Here is a 25730-nt window from a genome sequence, read left to right as displayed (position 1 = left end):
GCCCAATTGTGGCGGGCTGGATACAGTCTCTCTTCTGCCCACCAATTCATGGAGGCCCTGGGGTCTTACAGTCCTGCAGCTGCCCCCCAGTTTGTCATGGAGGAGGCACTTAAGAGAAATAGGGGAGGTGGTCTCTTGGAGGCACTGCGGGAGGCTGTTTAAGGCACAATGACAACATACCACAGCAACACAGAGATGGAAAGGGAACTTGTAAGTGAGAAGAGGGAGCGACCGGGGGCTTGAAGTGGCAGGGTGATGCAAGGAAGTCAGTGCTGCCACTGCAGCAGCAGCAATAACCCAGGGCAGGGTGTGTTGGAGAAGCAGAAGCGTCCAAGGGAGAGCGCAGCAACAGTGATACTGTTGAGGGGAAGCTAGATTTTGCTGGTCAGGAAAGGAAACAACCATAATACACAGAGCTTGCCTATTGAGGTACGTGAACGGCCTACAGGTTCTGGGTACAGAAATATTAAAGCTAGAAGAAGGAATGCAGCAGTAACCTTATGGCTACAGGCCTAGCTTCGGGAATTGTGGAATGGGGAAAGGGAAATAGATTAAGCAGTGGGTGACCAGGGGCAGAGGGAGTGAAGAAAACTGGGACTGTGATGAGTTTGAGAGAAGCTTCCGGAGGGAAAGAGGATTCTCAGCATCAACAGTAGCTGAGAGGAGATATGAAATTACACTGACGTGTGTCTTGTAGCTCATGGTTGTATTGTATATTCTGGCATGTCACTTTTAGCCCATCCTTGCTATATCAAATTAATTGAATCTCTACACTGACTGGCAATTTTTGAAATCCCAGGGCACAGCTGTATGGTCCACCCTTCCTCTTTCTTAAGTTTACAGTCAATTAAATAAGATTCTCCTAGACATATGTCATTACCTCTCTGTTCCAGGTCATCTTAATTCAAAGTCAGTTGTTGACCCGTGAGCCGAGTTTTAATGCAGAAGGAAAATGAGTAGTCAGTGTTGATGACTGATCTCGTTTAATGGGAAAAGTCATCTTGATGTCATGCGTCCCAACAACTGCTGACTGTATCAATTTAATCAGTCACATAAGGAAATGTTTGGCTTTTCTAAATGTAGTGCTGCTCAGATAGTCAAACACGAAAAACTGAAAGCAGAACCCTCTGCCTTATTCGGTAAGTTTCTGTCTTCTGCCACAAATTAATAGGGTGGCCACAGGCAAACCAAATCCAGTTATGGATTTGCCTTACAAAGTGTATCAGGTCATTATCATTAATCATTGTCATTAAGTAAACATTTTGGGCTACAGCTCAGACAGAAAGGTTGAATCTGTTTATTAAGCTATAAATCCCATTGGGGGTTACTGGCTATAGACTATGAGTGATCCAGCTGTGATCACATGTGATTATGTGCTGCAGGATTAGGCACTGGATGGCCCTTCTAATCAAGATCTCACATGGTATATTGTGATAATGTGTGTACTTCTTTGAGATAAGCCTCTGTGGGCAAAAAACAAACAAACCAGCGGTCTATTTTTTGTTTTATTTTATTAGATTTGTATCCTACCCTTCCTCCCAAGAATCCCAGGACAGCAGGCCTAGTCTTTGCATCAAATGCAGTGTGTGTGTGTGTGTGTGTGTGTGTGTGTGTGTGTGTGGCAGACACATTCAAGAAATGCAGGTTTATGTCTTTCTGTGAATGGTAATGGATAATTGGATTTTAAAATTTGCTATACTATCACATAGCTTCTAAATAGGATCAATAGAAAGAGTTTGGCTGTATAATAATAATAATAATAATAATAATAATAATAATAATAATAATAATAATAATAATAATAATAATTTATTATTTATACCCCGCCCATCTGGCTGAGTTTCCCCAGCCACTCTGGGCGGCTTCCAGTCGAGTTTTAAAAACAACACAGCATTAAATATTAAAAACTTCCCTAAACAGGGCTGCCTTCAGATGTCTTTTAAAGATAAGATAGCTGCTTATTTCCTTCACATCTGAAGGGAGGGCATTCCACAGAGTGGGCCCCACTACCGAGAAGGCCCTCTGTCTGGTTCCCTGTAACCTCACTTTTCGCAATGAGGGAACCGCCAGAAGGCTCTCGGCACTAGATCTCAGTGTCCGGGCTGAACGTAATAGGTGGTTGAGTTTTGCTCCATGAACTAAGGTTTTCTTCTTTGTGCAACCTGCAGCCAATGCATGCAGCTATCTGTTAAAGTCCAAATTAGTTGATTTCAGTGGATCTGTACATGCTGAGCCAGCCTTGCAAATTCTTAAAGCACATACCTACAGTAGGGTTGGGACGCGGGTGGCGCTGTGGGTTAAAGCCTCAGCGCCTAGGGCTTGCCGATCGAAAGGTCGGCGGTTCGAATCCCCGCGGCGGGGTGCGCTCCCGCTGCTCGGTCCCAGCGCCTGCCAACCTAGCAGTTCGAAAGCACCCCCGGGTGCAAGTAGATAAATAGGTACCGCTTACCAGCGGGAAGGTAAACGGCGTTCCGTGTGCTGCGCTGGCTCGCCAGATGCAGCTTTGTCACGCTGGCCACGTGACCCGGAAGTGTCTCCGGACAGCGCTGGCCCCCGGCCTATAGATGTGAGATGGGCGCACAAACCCCAGAGTCTGTCAAGACTGGCCCGTTCGGGCAGGGGTACCTTTACCTTTACTTTACAGTAGGGTTACAGACACACTTACAGATGTGTTGGAAGTATTCTCAGATAAATACACTCCAACTTGTTGAAACTGTCAACTTTGTTGATTTTAATGTGTTTTTATAAATATGTAAATAAAATATTGGGATTTATTTTGTGTTAATGGGTTGTATCCAATGGGTGCTTTACACTAGTGAAAAGCATTTTGCCAGTCACTCCTACCACCTTCAGTATCATTTCCCAAACTGTTCTAGAGGGTCCCTCCAACTCTCAGCAGTACATCTTTTGGATGGCTGCAGTGGATTGGGGGTGAGCAGGTAACAAATATTGAAACTGTGTCCTCTGTAAGCATGAGGGTTTTTTCCCTAGTTCAAATCCATTTGGATGCAATTTGGAAAGTTTTCAGATAATAGGGATAACAGGCAATTGCAAAATTATGGGGGGGGGGGATTTGTGTCCCATTAGCTGTATTAGAGGGAATGTATATGTATATGTATATGTATATGTATATGTATATGTATATGTATATGTATATGTATATGTATATGTATATTACAGATAGACCCCATGACCCCAGAATCTCTACTAGGTATGTGGTTGTGGACATCAGGTATGGACACCAACAGCATTTCTCTGTTACCACTTCCCCATGTCTAAATATATCACTGTATCACACAGATACGGCTGCCTTACATATCGCCGCAGCAGATATGCTAAAGGGTTACAAGGGGCTGAGATCACTATGGCAACAAAATTCCTATCATTCTCTTACAGCTGCACTTCTCAAAAGATAAGGCAGGCCTCCCCAAGGAGATTGAAACGATTGCTAGGGAGGCGCAATCCATGACAGAATAAAATTGAAAAAAAGGGCAAAAAGTGTGGAGGAGGATTTTAAAAGAAGCTAAAGTGGAGAGAAAGGGACAATTCTTCTTAGAGGCTCATTCAAAGGTGGTAAAACATTGGCACCAAGATCCCTGACTACTAAAGGGGTTTCAGATCACGCACCAAGAGACGCATTAAAAGCAGCCCTGGCTTGACTGCTGCTAGGCAAGGGGAATCATACACCTAGGAAAACGTTACAGGTTTGGGGATGTGGCTGGTGCTGTGGGCCTAGAACAAAGCCTAGAACTTGCCGATCAGAAGGTCGGCAGTTCGAATCCCCGCGACAGGGTGAGCTCCCGCTGCTTGCTCCCAGCTCCTTTCCACCTAGTAGTTCGAAAGCACGTCAAAGTGCAAGTAGATAAATAGGTACCACTCTGGTGGGAAGGTAAACGGCGTTTCCATGCACTGCTCTGGTTCACCAGAAATGGCTTAGTCATGCTGGCCACATGACCCGGAAGCTGTACGCCGGCTCCCTTGGCCAATAAAGCGAGATGAGCGCCGCAACCCCAGAGTTGGGCACGACTGGACCTAATGGTCAGGGGCCCCTTTACTTATGGCAGAAAAAGTGAAGGAGTCTAATCTGTGACTGCTTGAGAGTCAGGGTACTGGATGATCTGGAACCATTTCCAAAACAGAACCATAAAATTGTAGAGTTGGAGGATGTTCTTAAAGTCAGAAGGTATTGTTTTGCTTGTTGGAGTTGAGCTCCAGTAATATTTGTCTGAGTGAAAAAGCCATGAAATGTGAAACTGGTGCCAAGCCTTTACATCAGTAGTGCACAGGAGAAAACCTAACCATTTTTCTTCTCATCCTAAAGAGGCAGGCTGTCAAGACCATCCCTTAAGCAGACGGGCTAATTTATCTAGTTTATGATTTTTCGTTTCAGGCAGGCACCATTTTTTTTTGGGGGGGGGCTACTGCACATGTTCCTTGTTGCTGATATAGGATCTCCCCAGTGCAGAGCTACTTTGCCATGTTCAGCTAATGAATTGGCACACTTTAATTGACACCCGTGGTAATGTCACTATTGTCCCTCTCAGTCCTACTGCTATAGGTATCGATGCACAGCCCGAAGCCAAAACACCCCTGACAGCTCTGCTTCGAACCTGGGGTTCCGCTGCGCTGCTGACACTCTGCCTGACTACTTAAAGTGACAAAGGCTGGCTGGCAGCTGTGGAGGAACGAAAGATCTCACCCGAGGCAAGAAGCGCTTAAGGAAGAGAAGGACCTTGGCTCAGTGAAGGATGTCTTGCTTGGAAAGATGAAAATTGAAATGCTGAACTTTCTGCTTTAATAAACCTCGGCGGGAGGGGGGAAACGGGCTGGATTTCCATTTGTGTTTCCGGAAATCTAGCACTGATGTATGGAGTATTAACTTTGATTGTTTTATGTTTGACAACTGAGAAGAATTATGGTCATGAATTGAGGGGGTTCTCTCTTAATAAGGAAAAGAAATGTTTAGAGGCAGTTGGCTTCAACTAGGAGATGGATTTACAAAAGCAGGAAGTGAAATGCTGCTTTATTTCTTTTAATAATTCAGTGTGTGGCTTCCAAGTGGCCCCCCAATACCAGATATGGCCTTCAGTGGCCAACTTCCTGCAATATTGGAATCAACCTTTGTTTAATTAGCCTCATGGATTACAGTCCTAAAGATGCAGGCATCAGTGTATACAGTTTGAATTAGCTGCAAATATGTTTTCATAGAGTGTGTAGAATCCTTATAGGAGCTACAAATGACCCAAATTAGAAAAATGTGCACAAACAATGCATTTAATGTTTCCAGTTTATCCTTGTTGCCAAATCTAAGGTACTTTCACTAAGGATTGAAACCTATATACATTTAGTTAGGAGTAACGTTGGCATTTCTGGACCAAATGTGATTGTTGGTTGAATGAACGGGACATCTGAAGTGTTGGTGTGTGGAATGAGGAGGGGTAGGGTGAAAATCAGACACAGTGTACACCAGAGATGGGAAACTTGGACCCTCCAGGTGTCTTTGGATATTTCCTACCAAACTGCCATTGAACTTTTGCACATCACTGACTTATACTAAGCATACTCCTTTTGCAGAACAGGAAAAAGTTCTTTCTCTAGTCAATGGCCCTTTTGGGAGGAAAATACATCAAAAATAATGATAGGGAAAATGATGATGAAAATAAGCTGTGAGGCTTAAATGTGCTAATATTGAGACCTAGCTATAGAATTTTGAAGCAGTTAACTAATATCTTTGATGTCATTCGGTCTGAGAACTGATAAAGGTGGAAGCCAAAACATTTTGCTGTAAGAATTTAAAATTTCTGTCTTGTTTCTAGTCACTATAAAGAGAGTGTGTGTGTGTGTGTGTACACACACTAGTCTTCTGGTTGTAAATGGTTTTAACTTTTAACTTATTTTGATTCGGCATTTTATATACAGGTAGTTGTAACCTACTTAGGAACCTTATGATGGGTAAGAAATACAATAAATCAGGCATAAGCAATGAAGTGCCTTCCAGATGTTTCTGGATTATAACTCCTACATTCATGACCATTGGCCATGGGGCTGATGGGAGTTGGAGTCTTAAGCACATCTGGTGGGCACCATATTGTTAACCCCTGAAATGCCATTACTACTTAGGGATAGAGAACCTATGGCACTTCAGCTGTTGTTGAATTCTAACTTCTGTCATGCCTGACCATTGGCTGCTCGGGGTCCATCTGGTGGGCCACAAGTTCCCCACCTTTGACTTAAAATGTTTCTAATCATATGAATTAAGCATCTGTTAATGCTAAGCAAGCTGGTGTGCTGTAAGCTTCTCACATTTCATGATGTAAAATACATGGTTTCTAAATTCATTTAATTCAAGTATTTAAAAGTGAATTTAATTCAATTCATTTTTGCCTATCTATTCTACTGTTTTCCATTCTTCTTCCAAAGAAGGATATTGTATCTGTTTGGTGTTTTGGTACAATAGAACTGGATACCACAGAGACATTTTCACTCTAAAACCATTTATGCTGGAGTTCTGGGTAGTAAATGTACAGATTTTGACCTTGGCAGAAGAACCAAGCCAAACCATCAAAGTGACTTGTGTGTAATGGAAACTGCCAGTATTAGCTTGTATATACCTGCACATGACGTGGCCTAGTAAATAGCACAAAACTGAGACGAGCTAAGTTAATCAACAGCAAACACTTGGATAGTTTTGGCCTTGGTTCCCATGTGTAAAATGGAAGTAAGAAGAATTTTCTCTGGGGTGAATGAGACAAGGATGTTAAAGTGCTAGAAGGATTAATAATCACCACAGCCTCATTCTGCCTAATGGTAGGGCCAGCCCTGTATTTGTTTTGCTGACAGTGGGGCAAGTTATAGCAAAGTGCTGGAAAACTGAAGAAGAAATAGCTTTGACTATCTGGTACTGTCTAGACTACATTGTTAGCAGAGAAGCTTATTAAGCAGATAAGAGTAGCATGAGCTTGTGTTGCAACAGATGACTTTTTGCAAGAGTGGCACTGCTTTATACCTCATGTTAATCATCACTAAAGCCACCAGCTACCCACAATGACCTCTGCAAGGGCATCTTCAGATGCCAGTTTTCACAAAATGCACAGAATATGAAGCAAACCTTTACCACAAATACACACTGAGAAAATAGTAACACACTTCTTTATCTAGTTGTCTTGTTAAGAAAAGCAGTTAGAAGTCCATGTCAGCAGTTTAGCATAGAAATTTGAACAGGTCCAGCACTCATTCCTGCCACTATATTGCTCAGGGATTTCTTCGCTATACTGGATCTCATATTGAAATCCATTGGTAATTATTTAGCAGTTTCACCCATCTTCAGCTTTCTAGCAAATACATTTAAAGGTTGACAACCCAGTCAAGATTGTTGCCTGGATCAAGCAATGTGTTTTGTTTTCCATGTTTCTTTGGGCAAGAAAAGTGCTTTCTCTTTTTCTTCCTGGTCCTGCAATTTTCTTTTGAAAATACAAAATCAAAATAAACAAATCATGGCTTCTAATTAAACACTCTGTTCCCAGTTGTGATTCTTGCATTGTTGTCAGTCCAGCTGTGAATTTAGCAAATTGCCCTGTGTTCTACTAGGGAAGAAGTGCCCCAGCAAGATTTGAAGACGTGGAAAGATGGAGATGGGGATTTTGTTGTTGTGTTAGATTATGTCAGAGGGAGTTGTTTTGATCATAACGGAAAGTGCTCAGCTGTTGTATCATCCCGTAGCCTTTGATTGCAAAAGTTTGCTGTCTAAAGCTATCATCAAAGGCTTTCCTGTTTGTGCTATGGCATAACACTGCAGGAGGCAAGTTGTGTTGGGAAGTGTGGCCCAGTGCAGTTCTCGGGTTATGAACCCTGATTCGTGCGGCAGTAACTGAGAAGTGACTAGGTAAGTAGAACCTTGACTCCCATCCTTCAAGTTTATTCAGCTACACCCTGAAATCTGAGAAAACCGCTTGATCCTGTGCATGCATACATATTCAGAAGTAAGTCTCACTATGTTCAGTGGGGCTTGCTCTCAAGTATGAATAGGATTTCAGGATGAAATTACAATTCCTGCTTCTCCACTGGCACAGAGTGATCCTTTGCACTATACCCACAACCTGCAACCTGTCTCAGTTAATGCAAAACATATCTACAAGCTTAAAACCATTCCTTGGTCTTTCCTGCTGGTGTATCTAGCAATTACTTGTGTATGCCCATAAATGACTGGCAAAACTAGAGCAGTGGACAGAAATACCATTTAGCTTCCCGCCAGAGCAGTACTTATTTATCTACTTGCACTTTGATGTGCTTTCAAACTGCTAGGTTGGCAGGAGCTGGGACAGAAGAACAGGAGCTCACCCCTTCGCGGGGATTTGAACCGCTGACTTTCCGATAGGCAAGCCCTAGGCTCAGTGGTTTAGACCAGTGTTTCCCAACCTCGGGCCTCCAGCTGTTTTTGGACTACAATTCCCATCATTCTTGACCACTGGTCTTGCTAGCGAGGGATGATGGGAGTTGTAGTTCAAAAACAGCTGGAGGCCCAAGGTTGGGGAACACTGGTTTAGACCACAGATGTCTACAATGTACCAGCATAATGGCAACGATGTGGGGGACACTACTCCTGCACTATGCAAGTAATTTCCCAGTTGTGATAGCACAGATGTGGCTCAATCTGACTAGTTAATATGCAAATCATTTAGGTGTAAGAGACCCTTAAACAGAGGGATTCTTTTCTCACCTTGGTTCCTTTGTATGCCATGATAATGCAGATTTTCTGCCCTATCTTGGGTTAGCAGGAATGAACAGTGTACTTGATTGCTTCTGTTTCTCTCCTCCCCGGTTGTGAGTGAGATGAGCAAACCAGGAAGCCTTGGCTTTGTAGTACATCCAAACCAGCATTCTTGGTTTGCTGCTCCTGAACAAGCCACCATCAGCAAACCAACAACAAGCCATGGCTTCTTCTGACTTGTTAAGGAGCAACAATAAATGATCCCTGGTTTGTGTTAAGCCAGGGTTTCCTTCTTTATCTGATTCTTGACAGGGGACGATCAAAGCAGGTGGACAGTGTTCATTTCTGATTAATGTAAAGCCAGAAAGTCTGACTTACTGTTGGCACAAGTCTGGTTATTGGTGTGCCATTTATTTATTTCATAAAAATTATACACTGCTTGAATGTAAAAAAAACCAAAACCCTTCAAAGCAGTTTACAATGTTATGTACTAATCACACACAGTAAGAGAGAGCAAAGAGAAGTGCATGAGCCAATCTGAATGTACCGGTAATCCAGATCCACTTTGTCCGTTTATGCTTAAAATTGAATGTGTGTTTATGCACAAGCAGAACTCAAGTCAATTAAGTATTTTGAAAGTTCCAATCTTAGATTTAATCTAATCATATCTAATCTTAAATTTCTATGTGCCTTTTTGTGCTTAATCCCTACAATTAGTAGATTTCAAGGCTATGAAGATATATATTTTTAACAGAGCAGAATATTAATTCTTCAGATAAATCTAATTTTGAAAGATAGTTGGGAAGCAGGGGTGCTGAAAGAAATGCAGTTGTCACTAAATCCTACTTTAGAACATTTATAGATAGTTCAAAGCATTGGTTTCCTGGTACTTTCTGCTGTTTAATATTCCACCAGTATGAAACAAAACAAAATGTTCCCTTCAAGCTCCTGACATATGGCTGAACAAATCTCTTGTATGGGACTAAAGGCTCTTGAATATATTTATTAACAAGTCTGAAAAGCCTTGCTCTTGGATCTACCCACTCATCTGTAAAATCAGAACACAAGTGAAATGGATGGCATCTGAACCAGTAGCTTGTGATTTCATGCCTGTAGAGCTATGCATTTGGTAAGCATGACATCTCTCTCTTGCTCTGGTGTCTGTCAGTTGCAATCTTGCTTTTAAAGAGGTATTGGTAATGGTAAGTATTGGGTGAGCAGAGGCGTGCAAGATAGCTGATTCTCGCATCCAGGAACTCCCAGCTCCGGTTTTACACATTGGAAACTGACTTACCCTAAGGTGAATATAGGACTGCAACCTTCATGTCTTGAAAATTTGTATGTTTAATAGAATGAAACTGTAGGTAAAGAAACCAAGTTAGTCCCTCAGCATTTGTTGATCTTACATTCAGTTTGTGGCAGCACCTGGTAGGTCAGGGCTGTTCTTCAGCCTTGGGTCTACAGATGTTGATGGACTATAACTCCCATCTTCTCTGATCATTGACTAGTGGATCATTGGAAGTGGATCATGGGAGTTGTAGTCCAACATCTAGGGACCAATTGGGGGGACAGACTGGTGGGAATGGAATGAACAAAGACACTTCATTCACCTAGAGAATATTCTAGAAGACATTTGTCACATTTTACATCTGAGTAGTGAACTTTTTGAAAATCTCCTTGTTAAGGATAGGTAATTCATCCTTTTTTCCGTTCTGTGGTTGTTGCTGTATCCTAAGGTTGCAAACTTGCAGTCTGATACTAAGGAAGGGAATCAGGGCTAGCTTGGCCATGAGACAGACAGCCGATGCTGGGGACCACAGCGGCTTGCCATTCTTTCCCCCTGAGGTAGCCTGCTCTACACTCCCTGAGCTAACTAGCTGCCCACAGGTACAATGGAGGATCACCCAGGTCACATTAACATGCTGATCTGCTTGAATTCTGTATGTGGATTGGGTGAGGGTACTATCTGCTCCTTTGCCTCAGGCAGCAAAATATCTTGAGTTAGTCCAGTAGGGAGCAGGACTTGGCAGACTCTTGTGCCAGTAGTGGTGCACCCTGCTGACACTTACCTGGACACGGTTGGGCCAGCAGGGTGGTGAGGTCGAGTCCATGTGGGTGAACAGGAAGGAGCAATCATTCCCCATCCCCCATATGCAGCAGTAACTCCAATAGCACCCCGAAACACACACCTCTGCTGCCTGCGGCTGGTCTGGCAGCTGTGAAGGAATGAGTCTGCCCTTAGGTTCTAACACAGGGAGGAATGTATAGCAAATCAGCTGTTGCTGTAAACCTCTCTTCGTTCCAGTCTGCTACTCTAGCTATCCCAGCTCAACAGAGCCTATGGAAAATGGCTATGAAAGAATCATCTGAGCGGGTAAAAAAAAACCACCCCAAAGCCCTGACTAGGCCATTATTTTTTTGGTTGAGTGGCTAGCAGTGCTGATCTATGTCTATCCCTCTGGGTCCTCCTCCATGCATCTTTGAATTTATAAGCAATAAATGGCATCTCAATGCCATTTTTATTTTACCCCCTCAAAAAAAAAAAAATCCTATGGAAGACGAAAGTGTAGCACTGTCGGTTGTGGAAGGTAGGGGAAATAATAAGATCACACTCTAGGAATAAATGAGTGGAAATGTGGGTGAGGAACCTGTGACCCACCAGATGTTGGAGTGCAAATCCCATCATCTATCTGTTGTCCATAAGACTGGGACTGATATTATTATTATTATTATTATTATTATTATTATTATTACTACTACTACTACTACTACTACTACTACTACTACTACTACTACCACCCTTCATCTGAGGATTGCAGGGGGGCTTACAATATAAAAACACAACAATACATACCATAAGGTAAAGGTAAAGGGACCCCTGACCATTGGGTCCAGTCACGGCTGTCTCTGGGGTTGCAGCGCTCATCTCGCTTTATTGGCTGAGGGAGCCGGCGTACAGCTTCCGGGTCATGTGGCCAGCATGACTAAGCTGCTTCTGGTGAACCAGAGCAGCGCACGGAAACGCTGTTTACCTTCCCACTGGAGTGGTACATATTTATCTACTTGCACTTTGACATGCTTTCGAACTACTAGGTTGGCAGGAGCAGGGACCAAGCAACGGGAGCTCACCCCGTCGCGGGGATTCGAACTGCCAACCTTCCGATCGGCAAGTCTTAGGCTCTGTGGTTTAACCCACAGCGCCACCCGCGTCCCTAATACATACCATAGTAACAATCAAAAACCATACCCACCACCAGTTTAAAAGGCCATAGATTGTTTAATTAGCCAAAGGCCAGTAACAGTTGGAATCTAGCAACATCTGTAGGACAACAGTTATCTAAGCATGATAAATCTTAGATCATACATGGGATAGTGTGGAACAGTCTTGCAGCAGAGATTTGTGAGAAGGGGCTGTGATTTCGATTTTGAGGCAGGGATAAGAGAGATCGCAGCTGCTTCTCATGAATCTCTGCCACTAGATTATTCCACCATTTAATTTGTATTTTCCAAATAGATTTATTATGCTTAGAGCAAACTCTAAGGTGCACCTATATGCAAGTCTTCCAGATGGTAGAAATAGGAGCTCCATTGCACCTCTTTAACTGTTGATTCTGACTGGTGTCCATACCAGAGAAAAGATTGCTAAAAATTTGCTTACTAGAACAAAGCCAGCTCTGCATGGCCAAATCAAAACCTGGTATTAAAGCATAGTGCAGTCAATTCTTTCATATGGTTTTTCAGTAAACTATGTTCACTGATACAGGAAGTCTTCTGCAGAGCAGGAATTAAAAAGCAACAACAGCTAGATATGTATAAACAAAGTGATTTGTCATCTTTGGATACCACTAGAACTGCCCCCTGGTATACTATGTTTAAATATCAGCAGGGCCATGAAATTACTTTACTGTTTTGAAAGCTTTCAGCCCCACTAGCTCAGATTTCATTTGATGACCTCTGCAGTTTTTAGATGAAAGACACAGCTATATTCCTTATGTTTGGAAAGGAATACGAAGGTGAGGAACTCAGGAGTGCATTGCACTATTTGTCTTGCTGCCCTGTAGCAGAATGGCAGCATTAAGGGTCACAGCAAATCTCCAGTATTGAAGGCAGTTAGCTTCTGAATGACTGTTGAGAATCACAAGTGCTGTTGGGCTTAAGAGCTGCTTCCTGCAGACAGCTGTTTGGCCAATGGGATAACAGAAAGATGGATCAGATGGGCCCTTGAACTGATATTATTATTATTATTATTATTATTATTATTATTATTATTATTATTATTATTATTATTATTATTATGTTTGTTAATACATACCCCAGCCACTCTGGTCAGCTTTCAACAGAACATTAAAAACAGAATAAAACTTCAAACATTAAAAACTTCCCTAAACAGGGCTGCCTTCAGATATCTTCTAAAAGTCAGATAGCTGTTTATCTCTTTGACATCTGATGGGAGGGCGTTCCACAGGGTGGGTGCACTACCGAGAAGGTCCTCTGCCTGGTTCCCTGTGACTTCGCTTCTTGCAGTGAGGGATCTGCCAGAAGGCCCTCAGCGCTGGACCTCAGTGTCCGGGCTGAACAATAAGGGTGGAGATGCTCCTTCAGGTATACTGGGCCGAGGCCGTTTAGGGCTTTAAAAGTCAGCACCAACACTCGGAATTGTGCTCAGAAAAAGCAGCTCTCTTTTTACACTTTTAAAAGACTGGTTCAGAAGTAAAGAAACTTTAGGGAAACTGGTGGTTTAGAAGAGGCAATAGTGTATTCACGTCATTGCTGAGAACTAAGCCTGGAGTAAACACCACAGAAGAACTGCAGTTTTGTTACTGACTCTTAGCTGCTTAAAGCCAAAGCTCATAAAGGGGGTGTTTTTGATCTCACACTTGAATATGGTGCAGAATTACGGCTGACTCAGCTGCTGCTTTCCTTCCCTGCTCATCACACTTGCTGCGTTCACCCCAACTGTAACATTATCTGGGAAGTACATGACTTCTGCACTGCTCATATCACTTCTTTGTTTGAAAGATCTCTTCTTCCTGCCTATGAAGAGATCCCAAGCCAGGTACAAATTGCACAGTCAATAAAAAATGAAATCCAAACCACAACTACAAATGCTATATGAAACAAATTGCTTTGGCTTTGGTCCTGGCACAAAACCATTATTCATTTCAGTGGCAGTCATAGGTTACACCCTTAAGCAAAAAGCAGGTGTAGTTGAGAGAACTATTTGCGGCCAAGTTGCATTTCTCCATTGGGATGCTCCCACCTACTAAGGAGCTCCAGTTTTTCTAGAAAAGGCATCATAATCATTAGACCTGCCTAACTGTATGTTCAGAGACACGGGTGGCGCTGTGGGTTAAATCACAGAGCCTAGGACTTGCCGATCAGAAGGTCGGCGGTTCGAATCCCCGCAACGGGGTGAGCTCCCGTTGCTCAGTCCCTGCTCGTGTCAACCTAGCAGTTCGAAAGCATGAAGTGCAAGTAGGTAAATAGGTGCCGCTCCAGCGGGAAGGTAAACGGTGTTTCCATGCACTGCTCTGGTTCACCAGAAGTGGCTTAGTCATGCTGGCCACATGACCCAGAAGCTGTATCCCTCTCCCTCGGCCAATAAAGTGAGATGAGCACAACCCCAGAGTTGGCCACGACTGGACCTAATGGTCAGGGGTCCCTTTACCTTTAACTGTATGTTAACTTATTTTGCTACATTGGCCTATTTTCTTTGGCATATTACACACAGGTTTTTGGAACGTCTTCTGAGTTTCTGCACTTTGTGGGGGTGGGAGACTATCTGAAATGTACTTCCATAGTGCCACTCTCAATCGTGGCTGAGCAATTTGTCGGAAGATTCAGGACAGAGAGAATAAAGCACGTCACACACTGCATAGTTCAGCTATGGAACTCACCCCCACAGAAGGGCCACCCACAAACTAGGATGGCTTTTTAAAAGGATTAGAAAGAAATCGTGGACAAGGCTAACAATGGCTACCTCCACTATTAGAAGGGGCATGCCTCTTCACTTGGAATTGGCTTCCCACAGGCATCTGGTGACTGTGAGAACAGGACAGTGGACTACAAGGTTTGACCCAGCAGGCTCTTCTTGTGTTCTTAAAGGTATGAATGTGCACCCATACACACGATTGTAATAATTACAATAATTCTGTATCAGAAATCTAAGCAGATAAAATACTTCTGAATGCCTTTATAACAACGACGCAAGCTGTTTGTGCTTGTGGATTTTGACACAAAAAGGGAAGAGGAAAAGTGTTACATTGTAAGTGAACGTTCATTTTTAAAGGGGGAAGTGGTCCCTCCCCAAAAGTGGTTAATACTTGAGGTAATACAATAGACACATGTCGGTGTATAAAACGAAAAGGGAAATGTCTGACAGGGCACTGAATTTCAGGCTGCTTACATGGCGCCTCAAAAGGCAATGGTAGCAGTTATGTTATGATAAGATTAGCTAATCTTCATCTGTCCACTGTGACCCAGTTGGTTTCCCAAACTTGTCTCGCAAAAAAGAAAAAAAGGGTACTGGGTAAAGTAAACCTGTCACAGGCAGACCGCAAATGAGAGCAACACCCATTATCCTCAAAGAGAACAAACTCCAACATCCCCCCCCCCCAATTTGTTCCTTGTTTCCTCTGTATAAGCATAGAGTTAACGACTATGGAACTTTCCTTTACTAACTGGAATGCACAGCTGATCCAGATGACATTTTGAAGAGCAGAACTCGGCTGCTGAGGAACTGTATTTTCCCAGCTAAAAAAATCTACAGTATGGAGTTGCGATGAAAATGAGATTCCTCTGCCCATCTCCATCTTCCCTTCCATCCACCAAAACACGAGGTCTTTTGCGGTAATGAAGTTGTTATGAATTGCTGGTGTGGGAGTGCTTTGCTTCAGGAGTCAGCCTGGTGGTAAAAGTGGGAGGTTGGCAAGCTCATATCCCCACCCAAGCCTTTGCAGCAGAGATGTGATCAAGGGGACAGTTCAGATTTATCTTACAAAGTCAGATAGATGCCGAGCTAGTTATGATGCTTGTCATTGCAAGAATTAGCATAGCTCTTGGTGGGTTACCCGATTTATTTCAATGAATCCCGGGGACACAATCAATCAATATTTTTTTAAGAGGAAAAAGGTTATTAAAAAAATAAAGAAATAATATCTTCTCTTCTGTGGTCCCCTGTTGCGCGGCCTTCCTCTGGATCCCAGCCTTTCTTGGAGCGCTAGCCGTGCTTCCCCCCTCCCTCCCTCCTTGCACTGCAATCCCCTGCAGGCTTACTCGGGAGTAAGCATTAGCAGAACCCCCTCCTCCTGCTGCTGCCCTGCCTGTCTGTTTGGGTGTCTCCTGCGCAGGCATCATCCAGCGGCTGCCCATCCGTGCCGTGGCATGCCCAGTCAGCGGGTCTGGGGCAAAGCCGGCAGCAAGCGAGCGGGAGGCGCACTTGGGCCGGATCAGCTCTTCTCCTGCTCACTTCTCATCCGCAATGGCCAATGACAAGCTGGCCAACAAGCTGAGCCACCGCTTGCAAGTAGGGGAGCACAATGGTGAAGCCGAGCAGCAGCCACAGCTGCCCAAGCACCACCTGGAGGCTGAACCGGAGCCCAAGCCGATGGCCTTGGGAAATGGTGCCGACAGCAAGCTGAGCGCCAAGTTGCAGCGGCGCACCGAGCTCAACGACCCCGCCGACGGCACCCAGCACCGTGTCTTCAGCCCCTACTCCGAGTCCCCATATGATGTGTCTTGTGCACAACACATCATATGGGGACTTCCAGCGAGGCAAAATGGCAGGCACCACTGTAGCAGGCAGCTCCTGAAGCTAGCCAGAGCTAACTGCACTACAAGGCTGGCTCTGGGCTGCTGAGGCTGCCGCTGCCATGTTTCCCGGGGACATTAGATGAAGTCCGGGGACTGTCCCTGGGAAACGGGGACGTCTGGTAACCCTACCATAGCTCAGAGGCAGTGCATCTGCTTTACTTGCAGAATGGCTCCAATTTCAATCCACAGCATCTCCATGTAGAGCTGAGAGAGGTTTCCTTTTTGAAACCCTGAAGAACTGCTGCCAGTCGGTGTAGACAATACAGAACCAGGTGGAGAAAGGGCCTGACTCAGTATAATGTTCCTAAAAGTTTCTGGGGGAAACAGTGGAAGAGAGCTATCATTCCAGTGTCCTGCTTGTGGGCTTCCCAGTGATATTTGTTTGGCCTTTGCGGGAACCAGGATACTAGATGAGGGAGGCCTTTGGTCTGATCCAGCAGGGCTCATGTCTTTAAGGCTTGAAACACAAATGGTTTAAACATGGGCATCATGTTTTATTCATTTCTTTTTTAATGCCTTATAATAAACCGTATCTCAGTCTCAGGAATAACTAGACGTGCTAACAGATGGCTATATGGATGGGGGGTGTGTGTCAACAAATAAATTTGTATTTTGAGTTTAGTGATCTGACATGGTCATCTCTTCCTGCCTCTGTTTACATCCCCTACCTCTTGTTAAACTTATTTGGTGGCTGAGATCAGCCTTTAATGTATAATCTGGTGGAAGGAAGAAGTGGTAACGCAGGGTACCTTCTCTGATGTTAGACATTGTTTGGAAGAACATGCAGTATCGGAAGAGGGGGCTAGCTAATTAATAATCTGCACTAGCTAGTTGGGCAAGGCACGTGGGCTAGCAAGTTAGCTATCTATAAATTGGATGGTTTTGGAGCATGGTTCTGAGAAGCTCTTGCATGAACCAATGGCCAGAGGGTCGTGCAAAAACTGAAGGCTACCTGGGGGTCACTTTGCCACTTCTTGAGGGCTTCCCAGTGGCAGATCGAAGTTCTTGTTTGGTAATGTTTGCTGTTTAGAATAAAATCTTTAATCTTCTCACTCACTTGTGTTTGCATTGCTTCTGAATCTCATTAAAAGAAGCTCCTTGCATTTAGCAAGACAGGGCCACATTCAGCTTGTTGCTGCTTCCAAGTCAGACTGAAAAATTCACAAAATAGGAAAACAGGCCCCTTGGCTTTTGCTGAAGGCAGGCTTGAATGATCATAGAAATAAGGCTTCATATATATATGGGACGAGACTGAATATTTCACTTCCTAAAAATAACTGTACAGCAGTGCTATTGCTTACAGTGATTTCCTTTCTCTACTTAGAGAGCGCCGAAATTGAAGGGGTGGGAAACCGTCATAATAATATACATTCTTGTGTATTCAACACCAGTATCAGGGTATTTGTTCTACTGGTATGCAATGTCGGGGCACTGATTGACACATTTCCATTCTGGGAAAGGAATGTGAGATTCAAAGGAGGCAGGAAAATGGCCAAGACAGAAGCAGAGCTCTGCCTCCAGTCCCCACTGAATGAATTATTAGAATAATCACTAGGTATAATTTATGTTGACTTGACTGCAACAGAGACAAGAAAAAGCAAGGGCAGTATGTGTTTCTGAAAACAGGACTGCAGAAGTGCAACAAAGAGAGCAAGATGGAATGGTGGGAAGACTCAGAAAATGTGATCAGTGGAGAATATCTGTTGAGGACAGTTAAACAAGTCAGTAAAAAAGGGCAGGGGGGAAAGTTGATGAGCAAGATGGTGAGTGGAAAGGAGTGTCATATACTGTGCCAGTTTATTGGGTAGAATTATTTCCTATTCTTTACTGAATGGCTGCACATTTTCACTTGTTTATGTTCAGAGTTGCTTTTGTTGCCTAAATAAAATAAAATACCTGGCTCATATACTTGATGCCTTCTGGTCCGGATGGATAATAAATCTCAACCCACATCCATGCTTTTATCAGCAAAGTAAAGGATATTTAAAGGAGGTAGTGATAGAGGTAACTTACTTTAGATATTATGATGGGTGTGAACTCAGTGGACTGCCTATTAGACAGTCATTTGAGATTACCAAGTCACCTCTAGGGGCAAGGGCCTGGTGATAACCCCAGGCAGATTACAAAGGTATATGAGACAGCAGCTTATGTTAAGCAGTTAATAGTATACACAGACTGTTTCATAAATATTTTTTATATTGATAGATTTTAGGTCTGATGAGGAATCTAGTCACACTGGCATTCATTTGTTATGTCCCTAATGTTTTAACCACAGGAGTTGGAAACCTGTGGCCATCCATATATTGTTGGACTCATAAGCCCCAGAGAGCATGGTCAATGTTCAGGGATCATGGGAGTTGCAGTCCAGCAACCTATGGAGGGCCATGCATTATCCTTTTATGACTAGAACAAGATATAGAAGGGGAATAACTTATTGCTGTACAATCCAAGACCAGAAAATTACTGGTTATACGTATGTACTGCTAATCACATGTACACAAAAGCAAGTTTCAATGAAATCATCATGTCCCATTTCTAGGTTTGGGTTCTGGATATAAATATGGTGAGTCATTCATTCCACAGTAATATATTTTGAAAGTTCATTAAGTCCCCAAAGGATTATTTCAGGAAGAGAGGCCCTGATCCAGCTCTGGTTGAATGCAATTAGTCAAATGTGACAGCTAGTAGTGGCCTGGGAAGTCACATGTTCCATGTGCATCAAAAGGTATATCCAGCCACTTCAATCAGCATTGCAATGTTAGATAGGGAAACATACCTCCATCATCTACCTGTGTGGAATGCTGATTCCATGCACTGATCCCTCATACCAGAATAGGGCATTAGTATTTTTGCAATGTAATTGATATATATATACAGCATTAGATGCTACTGGTTCTATTCTCAGAGTGTTTCTACAGCACGGCTTCTTAGGTCATCTTTGTGGAATAATGAACTATCATAAGGCAACAAATTTGCACATAATTTGGTCCCACAATAACAGGGTTTCTTAGATACTTCCACTTGCTGCAGCTCTTCTTGATCTTTCTCAGGCGAGTAATTATGGTATCTACCTGAATAATCATATGAAAGTTCTTCATTGGCACAAATATCACGGTTGGCAAAAAGTGCCAATTTAGGTACCATTGAGTCTACTCGGACAGGGACCATAAAGAGGTTTGGCTCACAGGAATGGTTCAGGAACCTACCAACATTACCAATGTAAGTGGGATCCACAAATGTCTCCATTATCTGCCCATCGCAGAAGTGTTCTCTTACTGCTATAATGTAATTTGAATCGCTTGAGGTCTGCGATTGTATCCTTCTACATGCTTCTCCGAAGTTGAGTATTTCCCCAGCGTATTCACAAACAAATCTTCCTTTGGGTATAAACTCCAGATTGCGGAGACCCCATCCTTTCTTGGCAGTCCTGAAGACTTCAAGCCGGAATTGCAAGCCCCTTTGAATCACCCTGTTTTGGCACAACTCTCCACAATGGCACATAGTGTTGCATTCAAAAACAGGCTTTGAAAAATCGAGTTCGTTTCCTTCACAGTTAATGCACTGATTGTTATAGTTTTCCCCATAATGAAGGCAGGAACACGTGGAGGCAAGACAGGAAGAGGAGTGACAGCTGCAGCCATTAAGGGAGACTTCAGATGGGTCCGGTCCTCCTCCCTCTCCAGCCACATGATCTGGGCTGTACTGCAAAAGAAAACAGATCATTGTGTAGTGTCTTCTACATTAAAAAAAAACAAATCAGCCATAGCATATGATACAAATAGTGCATACTCCTATATATGTCTACTGAGAAGAAAGCACCACTGAGCTCAACAGGACTTACTTTGGGGTAAATACATATACAATTGAATTCTCCATTCAAGGTTGCCAGTATGTTTGCTGAAATACACATCAACATATGAAATGTAAACATCCTGATGTTTACAAGCATACACAACTAAATGCTTTTCTGCATTTGCGTTTTTGATTTTGCCTTGCTCCCTAGAGGATTTCTGCAGAGATCTATTTTTACAATGCAGGTGCTAGTCCAATGCAATGGCTGAGGATGCACTAATAATTTAATTCCTCTAAAGTAGCTCATTAGCCAAAGCAAGGATAAAATTACACTGCCAAGCCCACACAAATCTCATGCTTCTAATTTTATCTGAAGGGACCAGCCATGACTCAGCGTGTTTGGGATGGCAAATGGATCCTTTAAGAACATTAGAAGAATGTGAAATAAAGTTTGCTTTATTTCTACATGACAGAATACAGAAAGGAGATGGCTGAAGTTTAATGAAGTTTCCTATTTAATTTTCATCAATACGTGGCTGTGATAATGTACATACTGATTTATCACAGCTTCACTAGTTTCATTTCCCGGAAGGTGGAAGAAGCAACAAGGGGATCATCTAGCTTGGACCTGGTGCTCAGCAACAGGGAGGAGTTGATTGACAAAGTGTAAGTACTGGGAACCTTGGGAGGAAGTGATCATATCCTCTTAGGTTTCATTTTCAGAGACAAAGGAAAGCTGAGTGTAGTTGGGGTAGCTAATATCGCAGAAGACAGAATCGGGATTCACTATGACCTTAACAGTTCGGAGAACTGGGCCATCCCTGAAATAGATGGCACATAGTCCAGAAGGGATTGTGTTGATGTTGAAAAATAAAATATTTCCATAAGTCTCTTATTCTTTTCCCCTTTCCCTGCCATATTTAATCCAAATTTAAATTTGTAATGATTTTTCACTACAAATTGACTGGGAGGAATAAATTTCTGATGTATCATGTCTATTCCAAAATTTAAGATTATGTAATTTCAAACTATATTTCAATAAGAAAACATTTCAAAAGTTCACCCACTTTTTGTAACATCTCATGTTGATGACTGATGTAAGAATATTTTTACTTGGTACACAGTGTACACACGTATTGGAAAAACATGTCATTGCAACCCTTTTTAAATTAATTTATAATAAGGCCAGCATTCATACAAACAACACATCTAATATTAACAAACTTTAAAATCAAACAGCAACAGGAAATCCAAACATTTGCCTGTGAATTACGTTTTCAAAGAACACTAATAATTTAAGCAATAAGATGGAACGGTTTTGCCAAAGATAAGAGTGACATCTCATGGATGTAACTGATAGTGCAGGGTCATTTAGCACTCACTGGAGGAAGCAAAGGAAACCTGCCTGCTTTTCCACGTAATGATGGGCTGGTGTCTGGAAGGGTTCCAGCGGCTTTAGCATCCGCACAAGAGCTGGAAATTGAACTGGAGGTAATAGCAGTGCAAATACCTTCAACTTTTGAACTTCTGCCTTAACAGGAGGATTAAAATAAAAAAAATCCTTCCAGTAGCACCTTAAAGACCAACTAAGTTAGTTCTTGGTATGAGCTTTCGTGTGCATGCACACTTCTTCAGAAGTGTATCTGAAGAAGTGTATCAGAAGTGTATCTGAAGAAGTGTGCATGCACACGAAAGCTCATACCAAGAACTAACTTAGTTGGTCTTTAAGGTGCTACTGGAAGGATTTTTTTTATTTTGACTATGGCAGACCAACACGGCTACCTACCTGTAACAGGAGGATTAAAGTTATAGGAGACCTGCCAGAAGACAATGGCATCTATACTTTCAAAAGACAGGGGAGATTGCAAAACAGTGGTACCTCAGGTTAAGAACTTAATTCGTTCTGGAGGTCCGTTCTTAACCTGAAACTTATCTTAACCTAAGGTACCACTTTAGCTAATGGGGCCTCCTGTTGCCACCACTGCGCAATTTCTGTTCTCATCCTGAAGCAAAGTTCTTAACCCAAGGTACTATTTCTGGGTTAGCAAAGTATGTAACCTGAAGTGTCTGTAACCCAAGGTACCACTGTACCAAAGTGAATTAAACTTACATCACTCAGCCCTACTTAGAATCATAGAATGGCAGAGTTGGAAGGGACTACGAGGGTCAAGTCCAACTCCCTGCGATGCAGGAATTTTTCTAACTGGGACCAACTGGATAGCACAGTTAAGAGTGTGGTGTTGATAACACCAAGGTTGCAGGTTCTATTCCCATATAGGACAGCTGCATTGCAGGTAGTTGGGCTAGAAGATTCTCAGAGTCCCTTCCAACTTTACCATTCTATGATTCTATAAGTTAATATGTTTAGGACTAAGGTGGAATAGTATTCCAAGTAAAACAAATTTTGACTTCACACTTGACTTTAGAGAGGCCACAGGAAGTGGACACCTTGCTGAAAGCAGGTCTGGGTCTGCTTGGGGCCTGGGTGGGAAACCAAGCAGTGCCCCCCCCCCCAATACACACTGCCTTGAGTTCCATGGTGGAATAAAAGCAAGTTATAAATGTGCTAACTAAATATATGTGTGGTGTAGTAGTTCGAGCACTTGACTAGGACTTGGGAGACCAAGGATCAAACCCCTGCTCACCTGCAAAGTTCCCTGGGTGACCTCTCTATCTCTGCCTAACTCACTTTGCGAGTTATAGGTAGGTAATCTGCCATAGTCGAAACAAACAAAAATTCCTTCCAGTAGCACCTTAGAGACCAACTAAGTTTGTTATTGGTATGAGCTTTTGTGTGCATGCACACTTCTTCAGATACACTGAAACAGAAGTGTGCATGCACATGAAAGCTCATACCAATAACAAACTTAGTTGGTCTCTAAGGTGCTACTGGAAGGAATTATTATTATTTTGTTTCACTTTGCAAGGTTGTTTTGGGAGTTTAAATGGGTAGGGTGGGAGAGCACAAGAGCCATGTGAGCCACCTTAAGTTCCTTTGGAGGTGGGGGGAAAGAGGGCATGCAAATGCAATAAACCGATTAAATGAAATTGCACGGAACTATTCTTGCAGTGATGGGTGATATACCGGTATTACGTGGGCTTCAGTCCCAAACATTGCAGGTACAGCATCGGTACATGCACAGCCCAATGCTATGCAACACTTCTGAGTACATCTGTGTAAGTGAATAATAATAATCAGTGCTTTTTTTCTGGGGGGAAGCATACCCCTAAACAGGTTTTTTTAGAAAAAAACCACTAATAATAATAATAATAATAATAATAATAATAATAATAATAATAATAATAATATACACCCCCCTTTTCTCCAAAGGAACTCAATGTGGCATACACAGCTCGGCCACCCTCATCATTTAATCCCCTGTGAACTCTCTCCCCGAAGGAACAGCAGTTAGAAGAACCAGCGGTTCTCCACCTCTGTACTGAGAGACCTGGGGAAATTCTCCTTACCAGAGGTAAGTGGCAGACCCAGAAAGAACTACAATTCCCAGCGACCTTTGCGAGAGAGACATGGCCGCCGTCCTCCACCAGCTTTCTCAGAGCTGCTGAAACTGGCTTCGCCCTCTCAGTCCCCCGCCCTTCCGTTTCAACGGCCGCCGCTCTCACCTGGAACGCCGGCGGCTCCTCCAGCCGCGGCCACACAGCCACGGGGAAGTTCTCCAGCCCTCCACTCACGTCCATGCTTCGCCTCTAAGCGTCAACCCGAAGAGCCAATACGGCCGGGGCTTTTTTTTTTTTTTTTTTTTTAAAAAACCTACTCTTTCCCCCGCCCTGCTCTCTTAGGATTGGTCAGCTCTGCGCAAGGCTTCGTTCAATGAAAGGCCAAGCCACCAATGAAGGACAAGCTGGAGATGGACGCCGGAAGCTTCCATGGAAGAAAGAGCCAAAGACTTGAGTTGAGAGTTGCGCATGGAATATCGCTTGCGGGCTTAAGTTGCAGGAAGGCATTCTCCTTAGTTATTTTGTAAAATGTGCACACCGCTTGATTGTAAAACAAAACAAAAACAAAACGCTCAAAGCAGGTTTGCAAAAATATAAAATGATAAAAGAACATTAAAAAAACCATAGTTGTATTTTAAAACATTACAAAGCAGCAATAAAACTGCTGTCACATTTGCTAAGCAGGGTTGATTTCAAATTGGATGGGTGACTGCGTGTTGAGATGCCTGCACTGCAGGGGGTTGGACTAGATGACCCGCGGGGCCCTTTTTCAACTCTACATTTCTGTGATTCTACAATTAAAATTACCTCGGATTTCTAAGAATATTTACTGCAGGTGCTGAGAAGAGTACAGTGAAGGCATTTGAGAGCTACCTGTAGAAAACTGTGTATGCGTAGGAAAACACTGTACTTTTTAAGCATAGGAGCAGTGTGTCTCACCCAAACCAAAAGAAAAAGGGTTTTTAAACACACACACACACAAAAACCCCCCACAAAATTTAAAGTGGAAGAATAAGGCATCTTCAGAAAAGTCTGCTGAGCACTTGGGTCTGCATGTGTTGAACTTAGGCTGGGAGGAGAGAAGGAGGTCACATTTTGTTATGTACTGAGTTGAATAGGATCCAAACTGAAGCAGTCTGATTGGTCCTAGAACAATGCAGCAGTATGATTGGTTGGCAGGAACCACCCAATCCTGCTCCAGATAGAAGTGAATCCACAACCTGATTGGCTTACAGTAGAATTCCGGAATTAGCCAATCATGTGCAGCCCATTGTGTAAATAATGTATATAAAGCAGATACTGTGAGGGGACTTTCATTCATTCCTCCTCACCACTATGAGCTGAATAAAGAGCATGAAATCACTTTGCGACTCTGAGTATATTTCACTGGCGACGAAGGTGGGATCCCGCTGAGCTGACTGCCACACACAGCACCGCAGCACCGCCACCTGCCGCACCGCTGCCTCGCACCGTGTATCCAGGCTTCAGCTCCGGGACACAAGGAACTCAGAATGGCAACCGACAGCAGCTTCTCGCCATTCAACCCAGCATCTGGAGACTGGGAAGCGTACGCCTCCCGTTTCACCTTCCTCCTAGAAGCCAAAGGGGTCACCGACGAAGAAGACGCCAAGAAGAGGGCGATATTCTTCAGCGTCTGCGGAGAGGAGACGTTTGAAATCGCCCGGGCTCTCCTTGCGTCTGAAGACGTCGCTACTGTTCCATACAAAACAATAATGGAACAGCTGAAGGGGCACTTTTCGCCGCAGCCCTCAGTGGTGGCTCGTCGAAATGCCTTCTACGCAAAGCGACAAGCCCCTGGGGAAACCATAACTGGGTTTGTGACCTCTCTCCGCCAAGCCGCCCGGTTCTGCAACTTCTCAGAGCTGGAGAACATGCTTCGTGACCGCCTCGTCGGTGGCCTGAAGGATGAGAAGCTGCAACGACGCCTCTACGCCAAGAA

The 25730-nt window shown here is 43.4% G+C and overlaps 2 protein-coding genes and 1 long non-coding RNA gene across 4 annotated transcripts in view; 2 read left to right on the top strand and 1 right to left on the bottom strand.

The window, feature by feature from the left end:
* The window catches only part of SUMF1 (sulfatase modifying factor 1), a 61825-nt gene extending 54316 nt beyond the window's left edge, over positions 1–7509 (top strand). The window contains exon 9 of the mRNA XM_081184306.1: positions 4545–7509. Coding sequence (XP_081040432.1) covers positions 4545–4658 — 114 coding nt within the window. The 3' untranslated portion in view covers positions 4659–7509. The remainder of the gene's footprint in view (positions 1–4544) is intronic.
* Positions 7510–7542: 33 nt separating this feature from the next.
* LOC308581697 lies at positions 7543–24856 on the top strand. Of its 2 annotated transcripts, XR_014005179.1 has the most exons (4): positions 7543–7882; positions 20879–20977; positions 23643–23784; positions 24113–24856. It is a non-coding gene; the product is annotated as an uncharacterized lncRNA (long non-coding RNA). The 2 variants fall into 2 exon arrangements; XR_014005180.1 differs by lacking the exon at positions 7543–7882 and having other exon boundaries at positions 20423–20977.
* LOC308581641 (histone-lysine N-methyltransferase SETMAR) lies at positions 18300–24087 on the bottom strand. Its single transcript, XM_081184348.1, has 2 exons — positions 23936–24087; positions 18300–20221 (listed from the first exon to the last, which is right to left on the bottom strand). The coding sequence occupies exons 1-2, from the start codon at positions 24008–24010 to the stop codon at positions 19421–19423; spliced, it is 876 nt and encodes a 291-aa protein (XP_081040474.1). The 5' UTR covers positions 24011–24087; the 3' UTR covers positions 18300–19420.
* Positions 24857–25730: the final 874 nt, after the last annotated feature.

Source organism: Podarcis bocagei (genome assembly GCF_964188305.1).
Source record: "Podarcis bocagei genome assembly, chromosome: 2".
NCBI lineage: Eukaryota > Metazoa > Chordata > Lepidosauria > Squamata > Lacertidae > Podarcis > Podarcis bocagei.
The sequence above is the reverse complement of the archived record's forward strand: the minus strand, read 5'-3'. Positions and strand labels throughout refer to the sequence as shown.

Bases quoted from the DNA above. Each gene is read 5' to 3' on its own strand.
- LOC308581641 (XM_081184348.1), bottom strand. From the start codon at position 24,010: ATGGACGTGAGTGGAGGGCTGGAGAACTTCCCCGTGGCTGTGTGGCCG. The intron at 20,222-23,935 runs GTGAGAGCGGCG...TTTCTTTTGCAG, and splicing joins AGGAGCCGCCGGCGTTCCAG to TACAGCCCAGATCATGTGGC.